This window comes from Scyliorhinus canicula, chromosome 5, assembly GCF_902713615.1.
Source record: "Scyliorhinus canicula chromosome 5, sScyCan1.1, whole genome shotgun sequence".
NCBI classification, from domain to species: Eukaryota; Metazoa; Chordata; class Chondrichthyes; order Carcharhiniformes; family Scyliorhinidae; genus Scyliorhinus; species Scyliorhinus canicula.
In genome coordinates this window covers 226479206-226501211 of record NC_052150.1, presented here as the reverse complement: position 1 = coordinate 226501211, position 22006 = coordinate 226479206, and the positions used below count along the sequence as shown (strand labels likewise).

General features: G+C 47.8%; 1 protein-coding gene across 6 annotated transcripts in view; it reads left to right on the top strand.

Moving 5' to 3' along the window:
* The first annotated feature begins 2278 nt into the window (after positions 1–2278).
* Positions 2279–22006, top strand: part of fbxl6 (F-box and leucine-rich repeat protein 6) — a 60291-nt gene continuing 40563 nt past the window's right edge. For 2 of the 6 annotated variants that reach the window (XM_038798651.1, XM_038798656.1), the window contains exons 1-3: positions 2345–2428; positions 17079–17626; positions 18267–18425. In XM_038798651.1, coding sequence (XP_038654579.1) covers positions 17163–17626; positions 18267–18425 — 623 coding nt within the window. In that variant the 5' untranslated portion in view covers positions 2345–2428; positions 17079–17162. The other 4 variants (XM_038798654.1, XM_038798652.1, XM_038798653.1 and 1 more) reach the window with 4 other exon arrangements.

Here is a 22006-nt window from a genome sequence, read left to right as displayed (position 1 = left end):
GTGCTGTTAGGTAACTTGGACCTTCAGAATTCTCCCTCGGTCTACCCGAACAGGCGGCAGAATATGGCGATTAGGGGCTTTTCACAGTACTTCATTGCAGTGTTAGTGTAAGCCTACTTGTGATAATAAAGATTATTATTACACTTATATAAGAGTCTACCAGCACAGACCAGTTGGGCCGAATGACTAGTTTCTGTGCTATAGATTCTATGTAAAGTATCAGCTGTCATGTTTAACCAATTTATTGGAGTTCTTTGAAGGACTCGTATGTTCTGTGGATAAAGGGGAACCAATGGATGTACTGTACTTAGACTTCCAGAAGGCATTTGATAAGGTGCCACCTCAAAGGTTATTGCATAAAATAAAAGCTCAAGGTGTAGGGGGTAATATATTGGCATGGATTAAAGATTGGCCAGCTAATAGGAAACAAAGAGTTGGTATAAATGGGTCTTTTTCTGGTTCCAGCATGTGATGAGTGGTATGCCAAAGGGATCAGTTCTGGGATCTCAACTATTTACAATTTATATCAATGACTTGGATCAAGGTACTGAAGATATGGTTGCTAAATTTGCTGACGACACAAAGATAGGGGCTGGTTTAGCTCACTTAGCTAAATCGCTGGCTTTTCAAGCAAACCAAGCAGGCCAGCAACACGGTTTGATTCCCGTACCAGCCTCCCCGGACAGGCGCCGGAATGTGGTGACTAGGGGCTTTTCACAATAACTTCATTGAAGCCTACTCGTGACAATAAGCGATTTTCAGATAGGTTGGAAAGTAAATTGCGAAGAGGACATAAGACGACTATAAAGGGACATGGATATGTTAAAGGCATGTGGTTAAATCCATAGAATTCCTACAATGCAGAAGGAGGCCATTCAGTCCATTGAGTCTGTACTGACCCTTTAAAAGAGCGCTCTACCTAGGCCCTCTCCTCCGCACGATCCCTCTAACCCCACCTAACCTGCACATCTTGAGTCTGTGGGAGGAAATCAACCAGAGGACACCCAGGCAGACACTGGGGGAAGGTGCAAACTCCACACATACAGTCACCTCGGCTGGAATCGAACCCTGGTCTTCAGGGCTGTGAGGCAGCCATGCTAACTGCTCTGCCACTGTGCTGCCCACATTTAAATGAGTGGGCAAAGGTCTTGCAAATAGAGCATTAAGTGGGCAAATGTGAAATTTTCCATTTTGACAGGAAAAATTAAATAGATGATGGGAGATTGCAGATCTCTGAAGTGCAGAGGGATCTAGATGTCCTGATGCATGAATCACAAAAGGCTAATATACAGGAAATTACAATACAATTTAGGAAAGAAAATGAAATGTCATCATTTATTGTGAGGGGACATTGGTGAGACCACATCAGGAGTCTTGTATCTAAGGAAAGGTGTAAATGCGTTGGAACCAGTTCAGAAAAGGTTTACCAGACGAACGCCAGGGATGAACAGTTTGTCTTATGAGGAAAGGTTGGGGAGCTTAAGTTCGTATCTATTAGTGTTTGGAAGAGTAAGAGGCAACTTGATCAAAACCTTCAAGGTCCTGAGGGGCTTTTACACGATGAGTGTGGGGAGGATGTTTCGTCTTGTCAGAGAATCTAGAACTGGGGGCCACTCATTTAAGACAAGAGATGAGGAGAATATTTTTCTCTCAAAGAGTTGTGAGTCCCTGAAACTCTCTTCCCCACAAAGGCAGAAGAAGCAGAGCCTTTGAATATGTTAACGGCAGAGGTGGACAGATTCTTGATTAAAAAGGGGGGTTTGCAGGAATGTGGGGTTAAGGCCACAATGGCCAATGTGGGGTTCAGATCAGCCACAATCCTATTGAATGGCAGAACAGTTTGAGGGGCTGAATGTCCTCTCCCCTGTCCCTAATTTGTATGTTCCCACATGTTCATATGCCCACCTCATTATTTTGCCTGGAGAATAGATCATCTGCTCCAACTAAAATTTCAGGATGGCTCAGAACCATAATGCCAGATTGTTAAGGAATTTTAGAATTTGAGAGGGTGTGAAAAAGTCAAATAAAACAAAATAATAAATTAAATAGGTGCATAATTAAGGTTTTCAAAGCTGCTCCAGTAACACCTTGGCTATGCAAATGAGCAGCTGCCATACAAAAATAAACGTCAGCATTTTGCTTTGTGCCACGCATTTAACGCAAAATAAAATAAGATATATTTTTTAAAAAGTTTTTTAAAAATGAAAATTCCGCCAGTCAAAAAATACCGGTCGCTTTGGTGGTTGTCCCCTCCCCTTTGAAAACGTTGCCTTTAAAAAGGAAGAGCGAGGCGGGCGGGCTGTGATTGACAGGAACCGAGGACCAATCGATGGTGAGCGGCGGCCGGGAAGTAGCCAATTAGCGCGGGGCGAGGGCGGGACTTAGTGCCAGTGGCAGCAAGATGGCGGCGGGCCAGAGAGTAATGGAAGTAAGTAAGTGAGGGAGAGGGGGAAGGGGGGAGAAAGGGAGAGGGGGAAGGGGGGGAGAAAGGGAGAGGGGGGAAGGGGGGGAGAAAGGGAGAGGGGGAAGGGGGGGGAGAAAGGGAGAGGGGGAAGGGGGGAAGAAAGGGAGAGAGGGGGGAGGGGGGGAAGAAAGGGGGAGAGGGGAGAAGGGGGGGAGGGAGCAAAGGGAGAGGGGTGAAGGGGGGAGAAAGGCGAGAGTGGGGGGAGGGGAGGACGAGAAAAGAAAGGGAGAGGGGGAAGGGGTGAGGAAAATGGAAGAGGGGAAAGGGGGGAGAAAGGGAGGGGGGGGAGGGGGGGAAGAAGGGGGAGGATCAGAAAAGAAAGCGGAGAGGGGGAATGGGGGAGATGGGAGGGGGGAGAAAGGGAGGGGCGGAGGGGGGAAGGGGGCGAGGAAAGAGAGAGGGGGAAGGGGGAGAAAGAGAGGGGGAATGGGGAAAAGAGAGAGTGGGGAAGGGCGGGGGGAGGTAGAGGGGGAAAGGGGGGGGGGAGAAGGGGAGAGGGGGGAAGGCGGGGGAGAGAGGAGGGGGGGAGAGGGCGAGAGAGGGATAGGGGGGAATGAGTGAGGAGGGGGAGAATGAGTGAGGAGGGGGAGAATGAGTGAGGAGGGGGGAGAATGAGTGAGGAGGGGGAGAATGAGTGAGGAGGGGGAGAATGAGTGAGGAGGGGGGAGAATGAGTGAGGAGGGGGGAGAGAGTGAGCGAGGGGGGGGAGAGAGTGAGCGAGGGGGGGGAGGAGAGTGAGCGAGGGGGGGGAGGAGAGTGAGCGAGGGGGGGGAGGAGAGTGAGCGAGGGGGGGAGGAGAGTGAGCGAGGGGGGGAGGAGAGTGAGCGAGGGGGGGGGAGGAGAGTGAGCGAGGGGGGGGGAGAGAGTGAGCGATTGGGGGGGAGAGAGTGAGCGATGGGGGGGGAGAGTGAGCGAGGGGGGGAGAGAGTGAGCGGGGGGGGGGAGGAGAGTGAGCGGGGGGGGGGAGGAGAGTGAGCGGGGGGGGGTGAGGAGAGTGAGCGGGGGGGGGAGGAGAGGTGAGCGGGGGGGGAGGAGAGTGAGCGGGGGGGGAGGAGAGTGAGCGAGGGGGGGAGAGAGAGTGAGTGATGGGGGGAGGAGAGTGAGCGAGGGGGGGAGGAGAGTGAGCGAGGGGGGGGGAGAATGAGCGAGGGGGGGGAGGAGAGTGAGCGAGGGGGGGAGAGAGAGTGAGCGGGGGGGGGAGAGAGTGAGCGGGGGGGGAGGAGGAGAGTGAGCGGGGGGGGGAGGAGAGTGAGCGGGGGGGGGGAGGAGAGTGAGCGGGGGGGGAGGAGAGTGAGCGGGGGGGGGAGGAGAGTGAGCGAGGGGGGGGAGGAGAGTGAGCGAGGGGGGGGGGAGGAGAGTGAGCGAGGGGGGGGAGGAGAGTGAGCGAGGGGGGGGAGGGGGAGCGAGGGGGGGGGAGGAGAGTGAGCGAGGGGGGGAGGAGAGTGAGCGAGGGGGGGGAGGAGAGTGAGCGGGGGGGGGAGGAGAGTGAGCGGGGGGGGAGGAGAGTGAGCGGGGGGGGAGGAGGAGAGTGAGCGAGGGGGGGAGGAGAGTGAGAGGGGGTGAGTGAGTGAGGGATGGATGAGTGAGGGGGGGAATGAGTAGGGGGGAGGGATGAGTGAGGAGGGGGAGGGATGAGTGAGGAGGGGGAGGAATGGAGAGGAGTGACACTGCCCCCTGGCACCAGCTGGGCATGGAGGCACTATCCCTGGTATTCTGCTGGGCATGCCCACAATGTCAGGGTTACTGGTCTCTATGCTTGGTTGAATGCCAGGGTTACTGCTTTACCCCAGATGTTTGGCTGAGTGTCTGGGAGTGAGTTCCCAGCTGTTATTTCCTGCTTGTGAGGCATGAATGTGGATATAGAACAGTACAGCACAGAACTGGCCCCTCGGCCCTCGATGCCTTGCCGTGCCTTGTCCGAAACTAAGATCAAGCTATCCCACTCCCTGTCATTCTGGTGTGCTCCATGTGCCTATCCAATAACCGCTTGAAAGTTCCTAAAGTGTCCGACTCCACTATCACAGCAGGCAGTCCATTCCACACCCTAACCACTGTCTGAGTAAAGAACCTACCTCGGATATCCCTCCTATATCTCCCACCCTGAACCTTATAGTTATGCCCCCTTGTAACAGCTACATCCACCCGAGGAAATAGTCTCTGAACGTCCACTCTATCTATCCCCCTCATCAACTTATAAACCTCTATTAAGTCGCCTCTCATCCTCCTCCGCTCCAAAGAGAAAAGCCCTAGCTCCCTCAACCTTTCCTCATAAGACCTATCCTGCAAACCAGGCAGCATCCTGGTAAATCTCCTGAATGCGCAGTGTGAATGTAGTTAGATCAGTTTGGAGGGGACTGGGGGGGGGGGTGGGGGGGTTCCATAATGATCTCCCACATTTTGTTTACTCAATGGCAAGGCCAAGATGTATTGATTATCTCTTGCCTACCTTCCTATTAAGGGAGTAACTTGCCAGGCCATTTCGGAGGGCAGTTAAGTGTCAACCACATTGCTGTGGATCTGGAGTCACACGAAGGCTGGACTGGCAAATAATCTGAATTGTTCTTCCCTAACTTTGAGCTTGTTTTAAACAACAATCTAGTAGTCATGTCAATGTCACTGATTCTGGTCTTTGATTCTTGATTTAATTTAACTTACATTCCCAAGCTGCCATGGTGGGTTTTGAATTTTAGTCTCTGGATCACTGGTCTAAGTTCTACTAGTCCAGTAACATAACCACTGTGCGATCATTCCTGGTGCTTCATTAGAGACCGTCTCAAAGCCCTGCTTTAACATGCTGTCACTAGCGTTGTCAAACCTCTGGGTGTGTCCCGAGGTCTCCAGGAATTAAAGATGAATCTCCTGGATGCTGTTGTGAGCAACTCTGATGAAAGATCGGAGGGACATTAATAACAATTGTTTATTTTTCTCTATTTAAACTTGTAGAGATATTGAAGCGAACAGGTTGTTTCAAGGTTTCTTTTATTATTTATTGATGGGATGTGGACGTTGTTGACCGGGCCAGCATTTCTTGCCATTTCGGAGGGCATCTAAGAGTCAACCACAATGCTGTGGATCTGGAGTCGCATGTAGGTCAGATCAGATGGGGATTTTGTGTGGATGGCACAGTGGTTAGCACTGCTGTCTCACAGCGTCGGGGATCTGGGTTCAATTCTGGGCCTGGGCGTCTGCCTGTGTGGGGTTTGCATGTCTTCCCCATGTCTGCTCCGGTTTCTCCTCTCAAAGATGTGCATGTAGGGTGGGGAGTGGACCTAGGTCGGGTCTTTCGGAGGGTTGGCCTCCTCTGCACTGTGAGCATTCTATGGATAAAGGACATTAGTGAACCAGATATGTTTTTATGACGATGATCATTAGACTTTTACTTCCAAATGTTTCTGGGTTTCAAATTTCACTATCTAATCCAGTGAAAGCTCTCAGCGCCTCCCAACAAATGTTTTTTTTTAAAATTCATTGATGCGATGTGGGTGTCACTGGCTGGACTGGCATTTATTGCCAATCCTTAATTGCCCTTGAAATTAGTGACTTGCAGCCCATTTCGGAGCGCATTTATGAATCAACCACATTGTTGTGGATCTGGAGCCACGTAGATCGAATAAGGACAGACGGTTTCCTTCCCTGAAGGACTTTAGTGAACCAGATGGGTTTTCACAACAAATCATAGAACATACATAGAACATAGAATTTACAGTGCAGAAGGAGGCCATTCGGCCCATCGAGTCTGCACCGGCTCTTGGAAGGAGCACCTTACCCAAGGTCAACCCCAGTAACCCCACCCTATCCCCATAACCCAGTAACCCCACCCAACACTAAGGGCCATTTTGGACACTAAGGACAATTTAGCATGGCCAATCCACCTAGCCTGCACATCTTTGAACTGTGGGAGGAAACCGGAGCACCCGGAGGAAACCCACGCAGATACGGGGAGAACGTGCAGACTCTGCACAGATAGTGACCCAAGCCAGGAATCGAACTCCTGGTCATCATGAGACTTCTATTCCCAGATTTTAATTAGATTCAAATTTCACTAGCTGCCGTGATGGGATTTGAACCCCCGTTCTCCAGAGCTTTAACTTGGGTCTCTGGATTACTCATGCAGTGACGATACCGCTATTCCACTGTCTCCCCATCATATATAACGTGCATTTGAAATTGGCGACTGTGGTCATGTGATGAAAATTCAGTGAATATGTCGAACCATAATTGGAAAGTTAAATATTCCTCCTGATCTAAATGGGATCATGAATTAGTTTCAACATGGCAGGTGGACGTTGAATTAAGCAGCTTTATGGACTCATCCATTTTGTGTACGTGATGTGGGTACTGGCAGTACGACCATCAATTGACCGCATCTATTTGCTCTTAACAGAGTGGCTTGCTAGTCTGTCTCAGAGAGCAGGTAAAAGAAGCAACCACGCTGGGTGTGTATTAACACATCGGCTAAGCTATGCAAGAATTTGGATTTTTATTGGTTTTCTTTATTGTTACGTGTACCGAGGTACAGTGAAAAGTATTTTTCTGCGAGCAGCTCAAATAGATCATTTAGTACATGAAAAGAAAATACATAATAGGGCAGCACAAGGTATACAATGTAAATACTTAGACACCAGCATCGGGTGAAGCATACAGGGTGTAGAGTTAATGAGGTCAGTCCATAAGAGGGTCGTTTAGGAGACTGGTAACAGCGGGGAAGAAGCTGTTTTTGAAAATGAAAATCGCTTATTGTCACGAGTAGGCTTCAATGAAGTTACTATGAAAAGCCCCTAGTCGCCACATTCCAGCGCCTGTTCGGGGAGGCTGGTATGGGAATCGAACCGTGCTGCTGGCCTGCCTTGGTCTGCTTTAAAAGCCAGCGATTTAGCCCAGTGAGCTACGTGATCTAAGACTTTTATATCTCCTGCCCGATGGAAAAAGTTGGAAGGGTGAATAAGCCGGGTGGGAGGAGTCTTTGATTATGCTGCCCGCTTTCCCAAGGCAGCGGGAGGTGTGGTCAGAGTCAATGGATAGGAGGCAGGTTCGAGAGATGGAATATTGTATTGTGTGCTGAGAAAGAAAGGGGGGAATAAACTTAGCTAGTCCATGACTCTGTCTCTGGTATCCGGCGTTTGCTTTCAAAGGGGGTTGCACCATTTATTTGTGCCTGATGCAGTGGTTCTTGGCTTCTCCTGGAACTCAGGAGTGACATCAAAGGCATGAATTCATCAAGCACAGTCAAGGACCGATCGCGTCTGGCTAATTTAATTAAATTTTATTTTGAGAGAGCAAGGATTTGTGAGGATCGTGCATTTGATGTAGTCCACATCAAATCTAGATTTTTAGCAAGGCTTTTGACAAGGTCCCACATAGCAGATTGGTTGGAAAAGTAAAACCCACAGCATCAAATGGAAAGTGGCAAGTTGGACTCAGAATTGATGAATGGCAGAAAGCAAAGAGTGGTCAACAGGTACTGGAAAGAATGTTTCCAGTGGCAGACCCCAGGGCTTTTAGAATTAAATAATGAGTCATAGTGTTTTCTGGACTGTTTTTTAGAGGAGCACATTTAGTGCCGAGCAGGTTATGTTAGATCTGCCAATTTGCAGCGAGGCAGGGTTAACTAATGACCTCATAGTGAAAGTGTCTCTAGGTATCAGTGATCATAATATGATTTGAATTTCACATTCGGTTTGAGGAAGAGAGGAGTGGATCTATGACTAATATTTTAAACGTAAATAAGTGAAAGCATGAGGACATGAAGACAGCTGGCTAAAGTGATCTGAGAAATTAGGTGAAGGGGTAGATCAGTCGAGATGCAGTGGCAGACAGTTGTTACCCGTGCCACGTGCTAGCGAAGTGAGAAATAAGGAGAGAGAGGAATTGAACACGTGGCTACAGGGATGGTGCAGGAGGGAGGGTTTTGGTTTCCTGGATAATTGGGGCTCATTCTGGGGTAGGTGGGACCTCTACAAACAGGATGGTCTTCACCTGAACCAGAGGGGTACCAATATCCTGGGGGGGAGATTTGCTAGTGCTCTTCGGGGGGAGGGGTTTAAACTAATTCAGCAGGGGGATGGGAACCTAAATTGTAGCCCTAGTGTACAGGATGTTGAGAGTAGTGAGGTCAGGGATAGGGTTAAAAGTTCGAAAGAGGGCACTGGCAAGCAAGACGCTGGTTTGAAGTGTCTACTTCAACGCCAGGAGCATCCGGAATAAGGTGGGTGAGCTTGCAGCATAGGTTGGTACCCGGGATCTCGATGTTGTGGCGATTTCGGAAACATGGGTAGAGCAGGGACAGGAATGGTTGTTGCAGGTTCCAGGATTTAGATGTTTCTGTAAACATCTGTAGGGGGCCTCACGGTAGCATGGTGGTTAGCATCAATGCTTCACAGCTCCAGGGTCCCAGGTTCGATTCCCGGCTGGGTCACTGTCTGTGTGGAGTCTGCACATCCTCCCCGTGTGTGCGTGGGTTTCCTCCGGGTGCTCCGGTTTCCTCCCACAGTCCAAAGATGTGCGGGTTAGGTGGATTGGCCATGCTAAATTGCCCGTAGTGTAAGGTTAATGGGGGGATTGTTGGGTTACGGGTATACGGGTTACGTGGGTTTAAGTAGGGTGATCATTGCTCGGCACAACATCGAGGGCTGAAGGGCCTGTTCTGTGCTGTACTGTTCTATGAACAGAGAAGATGGTAAAAGAGGGGGGGGGGGGGTTGTGTGGCATTGTTAATCAAGGAAAGTATTACGGCGGTAGAAAGGACGTTTGAGGACTCGTCTACTGAGGTAGTATGGGCCGAGGTTAGGAACAAGAGAGGAGAGGTCACCCTGTTGGGAGTTGTCTATAGACCTCCGAATAGTTCCAGAGATGTAGAGGAAAGGATTGCAAAGATGATTCTCGACAGGAGCGAGAGTAACAGGGTAGTTGTTATGGGGGACTTTAACTTTCCAAATATTGACTGGAAATATTATAGTTCGAGTACTATAGATGGGTCAGTTTTTGTGCAGTGTGTGCAGGAGGGTTTTCTGACACAGTATGTAGACAGGCCAACAAGGGGTGAGGCCACATTGGATTTGGTACTGGGTAATGAACCCGGCCAGGTGTTAGATTTAGATGTAGGTGAGCACTTTGGTGATAGTGATCACAATTCGGTTATGTTTACTTTAGCAATGGGCAGGGATAGGTATATACCGCAAGGCAAGAATTATAGCTGGGGGAAAGGCAATTATGATGCTATTCGGCAAGATTTAGGATGTATAGGATGGGGAAGGAATGGGGATGGGTACAATCGAAATGTGGATCTTTTTCAAGGAACAGCTACTGCGTGTCCTTGATAAGTATGTACCTGTCAGGCAGGGAGGAAGTTGTCGAGCAAGGGAACCGTGGTTTACTAAGGAAGTTGAAGCACTTGTCAAGAGGAAGAAGAAGTCTTATGTTAGGATGAGACATGGAGGTTCAGTTAGGGCACTTGAGAGTTACAAGTTAGCCAGGAAGGACCTAAAGGAAGAGTTAAGAAGAACAAAGAGAAGACATGAAAAGTCGTTGGTGGATAGGATCAAGGAAAACCCTAAGGCTTTTTATAGGTATATCAGGAACAAAAGAATGACTAGAGTAAGATTAGGGTCAATCAAGGATAGTAGTGGAAAGTTGTGTGTGGAATCAGAGGAGATAGGGGAAGCGTTAAATGGATATTTTTCGTCAGTGTTTACACTGGAGAAAGACAATGTTGTCGAGGAGAATACTCAGGTTCAGTCGACCAGGCTAGATGGAATTGAGGTTCACAAGGAGGAGGTGTTAGCAATTTTGGAAAGTGTAAAAATAGATAAATCCCCTGGGCCAGATGGGATTTACCCTAGGATTCTCTGGGAAGCCAGGGAGGAGATTGCAGAGCCTTTGTCATTAATCTTTATGTCGTCTTTGTCGACAGGAATAGTGCCGGAAGACTGGAGGATAGCAAATGTTGTCCCCTTGTTCAAGAAGGGGAGTAGAGACAACCCTGGTAATTATAGACCTGTGAGCCTTACTTCGGTTGTGGGTAAAATGTTGGAAAAGGTTATAAAAGATAGGGTTTATAATCATCTTGAAAAGAACAAGTTGATTAGCGATAGTCAACACGGTTTTGTGAAGGGTAGGTCATGCCTCACAAACTTTATTGAGTTTTTTGAGAAGGTGACCAAACAGGTGGATGAGGGTAAAGCGGTTGATGTGGTGTATATGGATTTCAGTAAGGCGTTTGATAAGGTTCCACACGGTAGGCTATTGCAGAAAATAAGGAAGTATGGGATTGAAGGTGATTTAGCGGTTTGGATCAGTAATTGGCTAGCTGAAAGAAGACAGAGGGTGGTGGTTGATGGCAAATGTTCATCCTAGAGTTCAGTTACTAGTGGTGTACCGCAGGGATCTGTTTTGGGGCCACTGCTGTTTGTCATTTTTATAAATGACCTGGAAGAGGGTGTAGAAGGATGGGTTAGTAAATTTGCAGATGACACGAAGGTCGGTGGAGTTGTGGATAGTGCTGAAGGATGTTATAGGATACAGAGGGACATAGATAAGCTGCAGAGCTGGGTTGAGAGGTGGCAGATGGAGTTTAATGCGGAAAAGTGTGAGGTGGTTCACTTTGGAAGGAGTAACAGGAATGCAGAGTGCTGGGCTAATGGCAAGATTCTTGGTAGTGTAGATGAACAGAGAGATCTCGGCATCCAGGTACATAAATCCCTGAAAGTTGCCACCCAGGTTAATAGGGCTGTTAAGAAGGCATATGGTGTGCTAGCCTTTATCAGTAGGGGGATTGAGTTTCGGAGCCACAAGGTCATGCTGCAGCTGTACATAACACTGGTGCGGCCACTCCTGGAGTACTGCGTGCAATTCTGGTCACCACATTATAGGAAGGATGTGGAAGCTTTGGAAAGGGTTCAGAGGAGATTTACTAGGATGTTGCCTGGTCTGGAGGGAAGGTCTTACGAGGAAAGGCTCAGGGACTTGAGGTTGTTTTCATTAGAGAGGAGAAGGCTGAGAGGTGACTTAATAGAGACATATAAGATAGTCAGAGGGTTAGATAGGGTGGACAGTGAGAGTCTCTTTCCTCGGATGGTGATGACCAACACGAGGGGACATAGCTTTAAATTGAGGGGTGGTAGATATAGGACAGATATCAGAGGCAGTTTCTTTACTCAGAGAGTAGTAGGGGTGTGGAACGCCCTGCCTGCAACAGTAGTAGACTCGCCAACTTTAAGAGCATTTAAGTGGTCACTGGATAAACATATGGATGAAAATGGAATAGTGTAGGTCAGATAGGCTGCAGATGGTTTCACAGGTCGGCGCAACATCGAGGGCCGAAGGGCCCGTACTGCGCTGTAATGTTCTATGTTCTATGTTCTAATACTCAAAGAATACATTCCAGTGAGAAATAAATACTCCAAGAGAAGGATGTATCATCCATGGCTAACTAAAGAAGCTATAAATCATATCAAATTGAAAGAAAAAGTGCCTAATTCCACAAAGATGGGTGGCAGGTTGGAAGATTGTACAAGGAATGACTAAAAGATTAATACAAAGGGAGAAATTAAAACACGTGAGAAAGCTAGCTAGAAATATAAAAACATATTAAGGGTTTCTACAGGTATTTAAAAAGGAAAAGAGTAAGTAAACAGCGTTGCTCCACTAGAGAATGTATCGCACAAACTTTCCATCCTCCCATTGATTCTGCCTACACCTCCCGCTGCCTCAGGAAGGCAGACAGCATTGTCAGAGACCCCTCATACCCAGGCTTTGCCCTCTTCCATCAGGCAGAAGATACAGAAGTCTGAAGACCCACACATCCAGAGATAGGAACAGCTTCTTCCCCACAGCTACTAGACTCACCGACTCTCCCTCGGACTGATCTGTTCCCTGTAAGAACACTATTCACGACGCCCTATGCTGCTCTTGTTTGGCCCCTTGTTCCCCGCACTGTAACCAATCACTATTTGTTGACGTACCATTTGTCAATGTACTCTGTTGATAATTTTTTTGTCTACTATGTACCTACTGTAAGTTCCTTTGGCCGCAGAAAAATACTTTTCACTGTACTTTGGTACATGTGACAATAAATATCAATCAATCAAATTGAAACCCACACAACCCAAAAAGATGTGCGGGGCAGGTGAATTGACCACACTAAATTGCCCCTGAATTGTAAATAAAAAAAATTGGATACTCTAAATTTATATTTAAAAAGAATCAGTGAGGAGAAGGATAATAGATTTCACAAGGGTATGGCTTGGAGAACTAGGCAGAGACATGGAAGATCATGGGATCTCTATAATGCAGAAGGAGGCCATTCGGCCCATCAACCCTCCGAAGGAGCACCCTAACGTCAGCCCACTCCCCGCCCTTTCCCAGTAACCCCACCTCACCGTTGGACATTGAGGGGCAATTTTAGCACGGCCAATCCTCCTAACCAGCACATCTTTTGACCATGGGAGGAAACCGGAGGAAATCCACGCAGGCACGGGGAGAAAGTGCAAACTCCACACATGTAGTGACCCAAGGCCGGAGTCGAACACGGGTCCTTGGTCGCTGATACTGAATTTAATGCAGCAACATTGATGCATCTTGAAAGGAAAAGTTGCTAGAGACAATATAAACAAAATGGTACTATTTTAACAGGGCTGCCGAAACAGATATTTAGGGATCCCAGAATAAATAAGTGCAGAAGAGGTCCTTCGGCCATCGAGTCTGCACTGACACCTGACCTACTTGTGTAATCCCATTTGCCAGCATTGGCCCATAGCCTTGAATGTTATCTACCTAGTGCTGATCCAGGTACTTTTTAAAGGATGTGAGGCAACCCGCCTCTACCACCCTCCCAGGCAATGCAATCCAGACCGTTGGGTAAAAAATAAATCCCCCCCCCCCAAATCTCTTGCCCCTGGCCTTGAACCTGTGTCCGCTCGTAACTGACCCTTCACTACGGCGAACAGCTGCTCCCTGTCCATGCCCCATATAATCTGGTACACCTCAATCAGGTCGCCCCTCAGTCTTCTCTGCTCCGGAGAAAACAACCCAAGCTTATCAAACCTCTGTTTTCGTAACTTAAATGTTCCATCCCAGGCAACATTCTGTGAATCTCCTCTGTACCCCTTCCAATGCAATCACATAATTTCTATAATATGGTGACCAGAATTGCGCTGTGGCCTCACCCTATATAACTTCAATATGAACTCCTTGCTTTTGTAATCTATTCCTCAACTGATAAAGGCAAGTGTCCCATGTGCCTCTTTCACCACCCTATTGACCTGCTCTTCCGCCTTCAGAGATCTATGGACAAACAAGCCAAGATCCCTTTGTTCCTCAGAGCTTCCTAGTGTCAGGCCATTTGTTGAATACTTCCTTTTCACATGACTCCTTCCCAAGTGTATCACCTCACTCTTTTCAGTGTTAAATTCCATCTGCCACTTCTCTGCCCATTTGACCATCCCGTCTATATCCTCCTGTAACCCAAGACACTCAACCTCACTGTGTCATCCGCAAACGTACTGATCCTAGCCCCCATATAGTCACCTAGTTCTTTTATATAAATAATGAATAATAGGGGACCCAGCTCAGATTCCTGGGTTACACCACTGGACACCGGCTGCCAGTCGCTGAAGCAGCCTTCTGTCATCACCCTCTGTCTCCTACAGCGAAGCCAATTTTCAATCCACCATGTCAAATTACCCTGTATCCCAAATGTTGTAAGGTGGAAAAAGCACTCAGTGACACTCCAGGCTGGAGTGTTATGGCTACTATTCTCACGATGGTGGGGGAGTACTACTCAGTAGAGAAGATGTGTGAAGAGATCAGATCATAAGAAGGTCATTCAGGAGTCTGGTAACACTTAGCCTCATTCAATTCATGGTGCTGCATAGGGCCCACATGACTGGGACGAGGATGAGTAGGTTCTTTGGGGGTGAAGATAGGTGTGTCAGGTGCTCGGGGAGTCCAGCGAACCATGCCCATATGTTCTGGGCATGCCCGGCATTGGAGGAGTTCTGGAAGGGGGTGACGAGGACGGTGTCAAGGGTGGTGGGATCCAGGATCAAGCCAGGATGGGGACTCGCGATCTTTGGGATTGGGGTAGAGCCGGGAGTGCAGGAGGCGAAAGAGGCCGGTGTGCTGGCCTTTGCGTCCCTAGTAGCCCGGCGGAGGATTTTGCTACAATGGAAGGATTCCAAGCGTGGAGACCTGGATCAATGACATGGCGGGCTTCATTAAGCTTGAGAAGGTCAAATTCGCCCTGAGAGGATCGGTGCAAGGGTTCTTTAAACGGTGGCAACCTTTCCTCGACTTTCTGGCTCAACGATAGGGTACTGGGACAGTAGCAGCAGCAACCCGGGGGGACAGGACGGGACGTTGATTATGTTTGCTTATTTTATTTAAATTTGATTTATTTAATTTTAATTTATGGTTAAGTTCTCTTGTTGCGGGGGTGGGTGGGGGGAGTGTGATACATGTGATGTTACGGTTTGGGGGGAATTGTGGGTGGTATGGGGCTGTTAGTTGCACTTTGTCCTTCATTGCGAGAGGGATGGAGTTTAAGACTAGGGAGGTTATGTTGCAATTGTATAAGTTAGTGAGGCCACACCTGGAGTATTGTGTTCAGTTTTGGTCTTGAGAAAGGACGTACTGGCACTGGAGGGTGTGCAGAGGAGATTCACTAGGTTAATCCCAGAGCTGAAGGGGTTGGATTATGAGGAGAGGTTGAGTAGACTGGGACTGTACTCGTTGGAATTTAGAAGGATGAGGGGGGATCTTATAGAAACATTTAAAATTATGAAGGGAATAGATAGGATAGATGCGGGCAGGTTGTTTCCACTGACGGATGAAAGCAGAACTAGGGGACATAGCCTCAAAATAAGGGGAAGTAGATTTAGGACTGAGTTTAGGAGGAACTTCTTCACCCATAGGGTTGTGAATCTATGGAATTCCTTGCCCAGTGAAGCAGTTGAGGCTCCTTCGTTACATGTTTTTAAGGTAAAGATAGATAGTTTTTTGAAGAATAAAGGGATTAAGGGTTATGGTGTTCGGGCCGGAAAGTGGAGCTGAGTCCACAAAAGATCAGCCATGGTCTAATTGAATGGCGGAGCAGGCTCGAGGGGCCAGATGGCCTACTCCTGCTCCTAGTTCTTCTGTTCTTCTGTTCTTAGATTACTGCTTGTTGCTATACTTGTTATATTTTTATATTTTCTGTAAAAAATTCCAATAAAAATTATTTTAAAAAAAAAAGGAGTCTGGTAACAGCAGGGAATAAGCTGTTTTTGTGCATGTTCTCAGACTTTTGTATCTCCTGCCCAATGGAAGAAGTTGGAAGAGAGAATAAGCTGGGTGGGAGGGTCTTTGATTATGCTGCCCGCTTTCCCCAGGCAGCGGGAGGTGTAGATGGAATCAATGGATGGGAGGCAGGTTCGTGTGATGGACTGGGTGGTGTTCACGACTCTGAAGTTTCTTGCGGTCCTGGGCCGAGCAGTCGCCATACCAGGCTGTGATGCAGCCCGATAGGATGCTTTCTATGGTGCATCTGTAAACATTGGTATGAGTCAATGTGGACATGCCAAATTTCCTTAGTTTCCTGAGGAAGTATAGGAGCTGTTGTGCTTCCTTAGTTGTAGCATCGACGTGGTGGACCAGGATAGATTGTTGGTGATGTGCACACCTAGGAATTTGAAGCTGCTCCCCATCTCGACCCCGTTGATGCAGACAGGGGTGTGTACGATACTTTGTTTCCTGGTCAATGACCAGCTCCTTAGTTTTGCTAATGTTGAGGGAGATTATTGTTGTTACACCATTCCACTAGATTCTCTATCTCCCTCCTGTATTCTGACTCACTGTTGTTCGAGATCCGGCCCACTATGGTCGTGTCACCAGCAAACTTGTAGATGGAGTTGGAGCCAAATTTTGCCCCACAGTTGAATGTGTGTTCGCAGTCTTGCTCCAGTTATTACCAATAACCGCACTATGTACAGAAGGAGCTAGCCGTGGTCTGAATTGTGCGCTATGTGGCTACTTTTTTAAATGAAATCCTGTCCATTAAAGGTCCAAATGGATGAATGGGCACAGTTGCAGCTTCTAACCAGTGCTGTTCACTCACTTTTCGTCTTGAAGAAATGGGCCTGAGTTTGCTATAATTGGGCGTCCAATAATTGTTACTTAGTGGAGAGAAAAGGGAGCTAACATTTCGAGTGTGGATGACTCTTCTGACTTTTGAGTCCTCCAGACTCGAAACGTTAGCTCCCTTCTCTCTCCACAGACGCTGTCAGACCTGCTGAGATTGTTCAGTATTTTCTGTTTTTGTTTCAGATTCCAGCATCCGCAGTAATTCGCTTTTAGCTGTTAGTCCTGTCCTTGCATGTTTTGAACATTTGTACACAGTAAGTTGCTGGGCACTTTCCCATGACTCGTGATAAGACAATCTTGGGTTTGATCCCTGCGTTTGCATCTCAGGGGAGGCGGGAGAGGAATACGGTGAATATAGAGATGATGAAATTCTAATTTTTAAATTGGTTTGAGCCCGGTTTTCCAAGTGTATCGATAGCAGTTTGCTTCCTTCCGTGAATGCAAAGGCCCAATCCGAGAACACTGGCAATGATGAAATGCTGACTTTCTCTTGTTCCAGTGACGCTGCAACATTCCTCTTTACGGTTGAATCAGGACTCATCCAGCTGCAGAATTTCATGAGGAGGACTGAGGGGACACCGTGATGGAAGGATCTTCGTCTCATCAAAACTCTCGGCCTTCGTCTTCACGCAAGCGGGAAGGAAGTGTGGAAAGCCAGCGTAGGTCATGTGTCCGAGTGACCTCCAAGACAGTAAGGAAAGTGCGACGAACGGCGAGGTGGAACACCACAGACTACACAGTTCATGATACTGACAATGATATGCTCTTGATCATTTCTAACGAAAGCAGGGTGCAGAGGAGGCCAAAGAAACTGGCGGGGAAGAAAAGCAGCCGCAAGCTGAACACATCGAATAGTTCCCACAAAAATAAGGTTTCCCCGGACAATGCAAGGCTGAGGAAGGCCCTCTTGAAGGGCCTGACAGGCCAGGATTCGCTGACCGATGCAGAACCCTTGGATCGATGGGGCCAAGCGCTTCCGGTCGAAGTGTTGGTTCATATCTTCCATTACGTAGTGTCGTCGAATGGGGCTGTACCATTTCTATGCAGGTAAAGACATTGAGCGAGAGGGGCATTTTTTGTTGGGAGTGTCCTGGAACGGATGGGGGAGGGGGGGTTTGCAACATCACACAGTACAGGTAACTTGTCAAATATTTTTCCCTTCCCTTTTAAAAGGCTATTAAGGATTCTACGTCCCTTATTACCTCTGGTGGAGCATTGATGTCCGAACAAACATATTTGCACAATGCAGTGAATAAGGACTTTACTTTTTTAAATTCTTTTTAATTTAAAGTACCAAGTTCTTTTTTTTTCCAATTAAGGGGCCAATTCACCGACCCTGTGCATCTTTGGGTTGTGGGGGCGAGACCCACGCAAACACGGGGCGAGTAGGCAATCTCTACACGGACAGTGACCCAGGGCCGGGATCGAACAGGGGTCCTCAGTGCTGTGAGGCAGCAGTGCTGATCACATCGCCACTATACCACCCTGCGAATAAGGACTTTCTTATAGAATTGTTTTCCCATGGTTTATGATGAGATCGTCTTGGATCGTTATTGACCCCTTCAATTTAACCCCTGTAATTTTTATTGCTTGGAGAGCAGAATATAATCTTGGATTAGAACTCTGCGTTTCGTTCTGTACGGTTGTGTGATTTGATCTCCCAGTGCTGTCTCTTCTTTCTGAACAGGATGGCCCGTGTTTGTCACCTGTGGTATGGAGCTGCTGCCAACCCCAAACTCTGGCAGAAAGTTACAATTTCCTATTGCTGGTCAGAATCTGGAAAGAAACTGGTGCCTCCAATCCAGAGAAAAATCCAAAACACCATCAACTGGCTGCGAGACAACAGGTTTGTGCGCGTCTGATTGGAGAAAAGGGCATTTCATTTTTTTTAATAAACAATTTATTGAGGTATTTCTTTGGCATTTCAACAACAACAAAATCAACAATAACCATAACAAGAGAAACATAAACATAGTGCAAATTCCATCTCCCTCTCCCACAGGCCTTGCCATTACTTACCCCCTAACCTACACTAACTTAACCCCCCCCGCCCTTTCTGCTGACGATTAGTTCTCTGCGAGGAAGTCGACAAATGGTTGCCACCTCCAGGCGAACCCCAGCAGAGCCCTTTCATGGCAAACGTAATTTTCTCCAGGCAGAGGAAGCCAGCCATGTCTGAAAGCCAGGTCTCCGAATTCGGGGGCTTTGAGTCCCTCCATGCCAGCAATATACACCTCTGGGCTACCAGGGAAGCAAAGGCCAGAACATCCGCCTCTCTCTCCTCCTGAATTCCTGGGTCCTGCGATACCCCAAAAATCGCCACCTCTGGACGCATTGCCACCCTCATATTTAATACCGTGGGCATGGCGTCGGCAAACCCCTGCCAAAATCCCCTCAGTTTTGGGCATACCCAGAACATGTGGACATGATTCGCTGGCCCCCCCGCGCATTTTGCACACCTGTCCTCCACTCCAAAGAACCTGCTCATCCGGGCCACTGTCATGTGAGCCCGGTGAACAACCTTAAATTGGATCAGGCTGAACCTGGCACATGTTGCGGTAGTATTGACCCTTCCTAACGCGTCCGCCCAGAGGCCCTCCTCTATCTCGCCCCCTAGCTCCTCCTCCCACTTTCGCTTCAGCTCCTGAAAAAGGGCATTTCTAATGGAAGATGGTGGAAATGGGCGGGGTGTTTTCAGGTGAGGTCAGCTTGTTTGTATGTTAAACAGTAAGAAACTGCATTTAGAAAAGCTTCAGGGTAGCATTACCAAACAAAATCTGACTGCAGAGCACTTGAGACATTAGGGACTCCAAAGAGCTGAGTAGTAAAGGAACATCTTAAAGGAGGAGAAAGGAGTGGAAAGGTTGAGACAGCTTATTCCTGAGTTTTGAACTTGGACAGCTGTAAACCCGGCTGTTGAAAAAAATGTAAATGGCTTATTGTCACGAGTAGGCTTCAAATGAAGTTACTGTGAAAAGCCCCTAGTCGCCACATTACAGCACCTGTTTGGGGAGGCTGTTACGGGAATCGAACCGTGCTGCTGGCCTGCTTGGTCTGCTTTCAAAGCCAGTGATTTAGCCCTGTGCTAAACAGCCCCTGTTGATGGTGGAGTACGTGAAGTAAAGGAAGTGACTCCGTATTCTCTATTTCTTCTTGATAAACAATTTATTAAGACATTTTGGCACAGTAAACAACAACAGTATAAAACTGTGCAAAAAAACAATGATGAAAGTGCAAGAAAACCAGCTCCCCTCCTACAAGGACCAGCCTAACTACCCCCCTAATCTGTATTCTCAGTATTGAAGGAGTGCTGAGTTCTTGGAGGATTATGGAACTGGGAGAAGTTGAGAGGTGGGGAGGCTATAGAAGGAATACAAGAAACAGAATTTTCAATTTGAGGTGTCCATAAGACATAGGAGCAGAATTAGGCCACTCGGCCCATTGAGTTTACTCCGCCTTCAATCGTGGCTGTGATATTTTTCTCATCCCCATTCTCCTGCCTTCTCCCCATAACCCCTGATCCCCTTATTAATTAAGAACCTATCTATCTCTGTCTTAAAGGCACTCAGTGATTTAGCCTCCACAGCCTTCTGCGGCAAAGAGTTCCACAGATTCCACTGGGCAGCACGATAGCATGGTGGTTAGCACAATTGCTTCACAGCTTCAGGGTCCCAGGTTCGATTCCCGGCTTGGTTCACTGTCTGTGCGGAGTCTGCACGTTCTCCCCGTGTGTGCGTGGGCTCCTCCGGGTGCTCCGGTTTCTTCCCCACAGTCCAAAGATGTGCAGGTTAGGTGGATTGGCCATGCTAAATTGCCCTTAGTGTTCAAAATTGCCCTTAATGTTGGTTGAGGTTGCTGGGTTATGGGGATAGGGTGGAGGTGTAGGCTTGGGTAGGGTGCTCTTTCAAAGAGCCGGTGCAGACTCGATGGGCCGAATGGCCTCCTTCTGCACTGTAAATTCTATGATTCACCACCCTCTGGTTGAAGAAATTCCTCCTCATCTCTGTTTTAAAGGATCGTCCTTTTAGTCTGAGATGGTGTCCTCTGGTTCTAGTTTTTTTTAACAAGTGAAAACATTCTCTCCACGTCCACTCTATCCAGGCCTCGCAGTATCCTGTAAGTTTCAATAATATCACCCCTTATCCTTCTGAACTCCAACAAGTACAGACCCAGAGTCCTCAACCGTTCCTCATATGACAAGCTCTTCATTCCAGGGATCATTCTTATGAACCTCCTCTGGACTCTTTCCAAGGTCAGCACATCCTTCCTTAGATATGGGGTCCAAAACTGCTCACAATACTCCAAATGGGGTCTGACCAGAGCCTTATACAGCCTCAGAAGTCCATCCCTGCTCTTGTATTCTAGCCCTCTCGACATGAATGCTAACATTACATTTGCCTTCCTAATTGCTGACTGGGGCAGCACGGTGACCTAGTGGTTAGCACTGCTGCCTCACGGCACTGAGGTCCCAGGTTCGATCCCGGCTCTGGGTCACTGTCCGTGTGGAGTTTGCACATTCTCCCCGTGTCTGCGTGGGTTTCGCCCCCACAACCCATTGGTCACACTAAATTGCCCCTTAATTGGAAAAAAAATAATTGGGAATTTTTTTTTTTTCTAATTGCTGACTGAACCTGCACGTTAACCTTAAGAGAATTGTGAACAAGGACTCCCAAGTCCCTTTGTGCTTCTGATTTCCGAAGCATTTCCCCATTTCGAAAATAGTCTATATCTCCATTTCCCCCTTCCAAAGTGCATAACCTCACACTTTTCCACATTGTATTCCATCTGCCACTTCATTGCCCACTCTCCTAGCTTGTCCAAATCCTTCTGCAGCCCCCTTGCTTCCTCAATACTACCTGTTCCGCTACATACCTTTGTATCATCTGCAAACTTAGCAACAGTGCCTCAATTCCTTCTTTCAGATTATTAATGTATATTGTGAAAAGCTGTGGTACCAGCACTGACCCCTGAGTCACACCACTAGTCACCGGCAGCCATCCTGAAAAAGACCCCTTTCTCCCCACTCTCTGCCTTCTGCCAGTCAGCCAATCCTGTATCCATGCCAGGATCTTACCCGTAACACCATGGGTTCTTAACTTATTTAACAGTCTCCTATGCGGCACCTTGTCAAAGGCCTTCTGGAAATCTAAATAAATCACGTCCACTGGTTCTCCTTTGTCTAACTTCCTTGTTATCTCCTCAAAGAACTGTAACAGATTTGTCAGACATGGCATCCCCTTGACGAAGCCGTGCTGACTCAGTCCTATTTTACCATGCACTTCCAAGTACTCCGTGATTTCATCTTTAGTAATGGACTCTAAAATCTTACCAGTGACCGAAGTCAGACTACTCGGCCTAAAACTTCCTGTCTTCTGCCTATCCCCCTTAAACAGGGGTGTTACATTAGCCACTTTCCAGTCCTCTGGG